The 5000-nt window shown below is 38.3% G+C and overlaps 1 protein-coding gene across 2 annotated transcripts in view; it reads left to right on the top strand.

Annotated features, from left to right (window-relative positions):
• Positions 1-5000, top strand: part of LOC149131856 (beta1,4-N-acetylgalactosaminyltransferase A-like) — a 35092-nt gene that overhangs the window by 14205 nt on the left and 15887 nt on the right. The window contains exon 2 of one of the 2 annotated variants that reach the window (XM_089337564.1): positions 549-734. In XM_089337564.1, coding sequence (XP_089193690.1) covers positions 563-734 — 172 coding nt within the window. In that variant the 5' untranslated portion in view covers positions 549-562. Of the gene's footprint in view, positions 1-548; positions 735-3881 lie in introns of those variants that run through there. The other variant, XM_089337565.1, reaches the window with a different exon arrangement.

The following is a 5000-nucleotide window of genomic DNA, read 5'->3' as shown; positions in this document are numbered from 1 at the left end:
GGACAGTTTGTACTGAGGAGTAAATGTTTGAGTGCGAATGTTAAAGTTACATGGCATAAAGTAATTGTGTTTGAAGAAAGATTTTGAAGAAAGTCACAGTTTAAAGTGAAAGTTACTCGTAGGATTGGCAGTGTGTTTGTTTATTTTACTCTCAGTGTTTCTCCTTCATTTCTGTGTGTTTGTATGTATGTGATTAAATGTGTTTTAAAAAATAATTTCAAAAGACTCAAAGTTTGACTGTTTTCGTAGTGTTTCTGATTGCTTTGTTGTTTAATATTTTGTTGGATCGCTCGTAAAGGAATGAGAAGTGAAGTTAGATGTGGCTGTGTGGTTAAGAAGATTCCTTCCGAAATCTATGGTTTCTGGTTCAGTTCTACAACACGGTATATTGATCATGCATCTTCTGTTCTAGCCCTGGAACAGCCAAAGCTTTTAAAGTAGATTTAGTAGAGACAAAATGGAAGAAGCATTTTGTATCCATGTAAACTCGATGTTTGGAAGTTATGCCATATTCAAACAAGTTTTTTCTCTTTTTTTTCTTTTGCCAGGTAAAAGTTAAAAGATGTTAACACGTCTACAGAGAGCAAGTATTCTGTTGTTTGTAATTGCGATTTTTGTAATCTGCTACCAAAGTATTATGGTAGGAAATCCCATTGTTACCTATTATCTTGGAACCAATAACACACAGTTAAAGATACATCTGAGTGCTTGCTTGAAGAATTCAAGAAAATTAGGTTAAGTACCACTTGAAAAATATTCTGCTATACATTGTTGACACCATAAGGGTGTAGAAACTTTGAGAGAGTGTGAAATACTTAATTTTTTGGAATGGGAGAGACTCAAAGTAGATAGGGTAATGACTCCCTTCAGTGATGAATAATCATGGGATTGCACCTAGGAAGTATCCCTCTAGGGCACAAGTCCAGACAAAGTTGTTTATGGAAGACCAGCAGTCTTTGCCCATGCATACCAGCCTCACCTCTCCATGCCACCAGTGTTATCCAAGGGAAAGACGAAGGCCGATACAGCTTGGCACCAGTGATGTCGCAACTCATTTCTACAGCTGAATGAACTGGAGCAATGTGAAAGAAAGAGTCTTGCCCAAGAACGCAACACACAGCCCAGTCCGGGGGTCAAACTCACTACCTCATGATTGTGAACCCAACACTCTAACCATTGAACCATGCACCTTCACATGTAGATAAAGCTATAAATAAAAGCATGTGAATATTGGGTTAAAAAGCCCTACGGATAGAAAACAATCAAATGATTCCCAAGCCGACATCTCTTGCATTCATGATAGATGTTCTACCACTGGACCAAAGCAGAATTTTGAATTTCTTTTTCCAGTTTAGAAACTTTATTCTTGCCAACAAGAATTGTATGTTATTGAAGTCGTAGGCTTGGTTATGTAGTAAGAAGCTTGCTTCTCAACCACATGGTTCCTGACTCAGTCCCACTGCATGACACCTTCGATCTTCTTCTGTAGCCTTGGGCCAACCAAAGCTTTGCGAGTGGATTTGGTGGACGGAAACTGAAAGAAGTCTATTGTATATAGGGTGGACCAAAAGCGGGTATACACTTTAAAGTTTCTTCATTTTATTACTTTTACACTTATTTATTACAATTACATTTATTAAACACAGTTTAATCTTGTAAAAGCTCAAAATGTCCTCCTTCAACATTGCAACGTTCTTCAAAGCTTTCCAGAACATTGTGACATACAGCAAGCAAAATAAATAAGTTAATTTAAAATGTGTATACCTATTTTTGGCCCACCGTCTATATGTGTGTGTGCATGTGTCTTTGTATTTGTGTTTTTTTCCCTCACCATTACTTGACAAGTGGTGTTGGTGTGTTTACATCCCTGTAACTTCGTGGTTCAGCAAAAGAGACCGAGAGAATAAGTACCGGGGTTGATTTGTTTGACTAAAAATTTCTTTGAGGCGGTACTCCAGCACGGTCATAGTCCAGTGACTGAAACAAGTAAAAGATAAAAGATAAACATTCAAAAGCGCATGAATTTATTCGAGTCTCACAGGCAGCCTTCACTTTTTGCAAATATAACTTTTTGGGGAACTGAGTCTCGAAGCAGATAAAGCCAGAAATAATAGTGTGTGAATATTGAGTTAAAAAAATAAAACCTACTGGATTTAAAAAAAGTCAAAAGGCTGCGCATGGGATTTGAACCTACATCCACTGTAAACATGAACCAAGCAACCTTCAACTCTTTCCATCCATAGAGTCTTTAATCCTATATTTACAGGCTATTATTTATAGCTTTATCTGTTTTAAGTTTCACTGTTCCAAAAAGGAATTATTCTGCTATTCTTTTATTCTTTTACTTGTTTCTGGCTTGTTAGCATTTATTTACCTGTCTGTATATATCCCATAATCCCATCGGATGGTAACATTCTCTTACGCTGTGACTGGCTCCGGATGGTGTTTATTCCCAGACCGGGCGTTGTGAGTGTTTATTGAGTGAAAACACCTAAAAAGCTTCACGAGGCTCCGGCAGGGGGTGGTGGCGAACCCTGCTGTACTCTTTCACCACAACTTTCTCTCACTCTTACTTCCTGTTTCTGTTGTGCCTGTAAGAAGAAGAAGAAGAAGAAGAAGAAGAAGAAGAAGAAGAAGAAGAAGAAGAAGAAGAAGAAGAAGAAGAAGAAGAAGAAGAAGAAGAAGAAGAAGAAGAAGAAGAAAGAGGTCAAGGACATGAAGGAACCTATTTGGTAAAAAAAATTCTCAGAATTATCAGTCAGTGGGTTGTCACTTTACCGGTTATCAAATTTCAAGGAGAAGACAGTAGAAATTATAACAATAACAACAAAACAATGATAACTATTGTTGCCAAAATACTTAGTTACAGGAGCATGATAAGAAAATCAAGCCAATGATAAGAATAATATTAGTGTGTGTGTGGCAGGGGAAGTGATATGGGTTGTAGAAGATATGCGATAAATCACATGATTCTGGTGACCTTAGGATGACAGAAAGGGGCTATGTGTATAGGTATGTATGTATGTATGTATGTATGTATGTGCATACATACGTACGTATGTATGTATGTACATACATTATTGAGTCATCTTCGTAGTCATAAAGCAAGACCGATGATTGACTACCAGGCCGCTGGTGATGATGCTACACACCATACTAATCATGTCTGTCGGGCATGTGGAAGGGAGTGTGATTCAGCAGGAGGACTTAAACGACACGCAAAGGTACATGGATCCCAATTACAACAACAGCCAGCTATTGCCAGTAAAGGTTTTGGATGCCAACTCTGTGCAAGACATTGTAGATCTTCGGTGGCTGGGCTAAAAAGTTACATTCGACCACAGCACCATTAAGTTAAGCTTCGTGCAGTGGCCATACTCGATAACAAGGGGCAGCCATCATGTATGCATGTATGTATGTATGTATACCTGCAGATTTGTATGTTTTCTGTATGTATTCTCATGTTACATATCTAGACATGTTCATATACAGGGGTTGGACAAAATAATGAAAACACCTTAAAATTTCAAACAAATTTATTTTAATATGGGGTAGGACCGTCTTTGGCAGTAATTACAACTTGAATTCTATGAGGTATGGACTCCTACAAAAAAAAGGTGTTTGTATGTCTACACATTTATTTAGAACGATCAGTGTTACACACATACATACACACACACCCACAGGTGGCTGTTAGAGCAACCAGGAAGCAAAAGTACATTGAGTTCAGAAATACACAAACACAGGTACAAACACACACCCATACATAAACACATACATACAAACACACACATACATACATACAAACACACACATACATACATTTTTTTCACCAGGAAGAGAAAACAGTTGTGCTGCATTATACCTTAGGCAACTACCTTCTAATAAAACCTTAGTCCAACCAGAGCCTCTTCAGGAGAATTAGGAAATGGAAACTGAAAGAAGCCTCTCACACCTATGTCTACAGATCTTTTACTTGTTTCAGTCATTGGACTGCAGCCATGCTGGGGCACCGACTTGGAGGGTTTATTTGACCAAATCAACCCCAGTCCTTTTTTTTGTTTTTTTAGTCTATTACCTATTCTCTCAGTCTCCTTTGCTGAACTGCTAAGTTAACAGTAGTAGTATGGGGGCATGTGCTGTAACAGCATCCCCCATTTGTCGGTGATTGCCCACCACTCCTGGCGGATGACATCTTTGTACCACTCAGGTGACAACCTTCCAGTCCATGGGTCTGTTTTGAGTAGTCATTGTCGAGAAGGGTTTTACAAGGTCAGAGTGCAAATCCTAGCCTTAACCTCTTTTAGTTGTTCCCATCCTTACAACAATGTTTGAGCATTCAGCTTTTTGCTGAAAAACCTGCACAAATGCTATGTTTATAGTGATCAAATGTCATGTCGCGCATTAGCTCACTCTGTCCATCAAATTAACATTATCTGAATAAGGTGCACAGTGTACCACGTGTCAGGTGTCAAAGTGACCACAGAGCAATGAGACGAGGGGTTTTGCTCAAGAACACAACGCGCTACCTGGTCTAGAAATTGAAACCACGAATGAAATTGCAATTGAAACACTAAGCTGTATGCCTAACCAGTAAGCCATGTGCCCTCATATATACACACATACACAAATAGATTTACACGCAAGTATATGCAATTCATATACACAGAAAAACACATATACATACACACTCACCCACATTGGCTAATTCTTTTCTTGCAACAAACAAATCTCATTCTAGACATCGAGAACAATTCTGGGTATGTAGTTTTTATTCATGAGGACTTTCATATATATGTCATTCACACAAAACACAATTCTTATGCAGTCATTTCATTAAGAACCTGTTTGCTGTTATCAACATCTCCTTTCAACGACAGATCATGCCACGTGTACACACACTTTGCAATAGAACCTCTTGAAATATAATAAATATGGGTGCAGCCCAATAATTGAACAGAGAAGTTAAAGCAATACAAAATAACAGGAATTTTCTGAGG

This window comes from Octopus bimaculoides, chromosome 19 (assembly GCF_046866305.1).
Source record: "Octopus bimaculoides isolate indiv1 chromosome 19, ASM4686630v1, whole genome shotgun sequence".
Taxonomy (NCBI): Eukaryota; Metazoa; Mollusca; class Cephalopoda; order Octopoda; family Octopodidae; genus Octopus; species Octopus bimaculoides.
The sequence above is the reverse complement of the archived record's forward strand: the minus strand, read 5'-3'. Positions and strand labels throughout refer to the sequence as shown.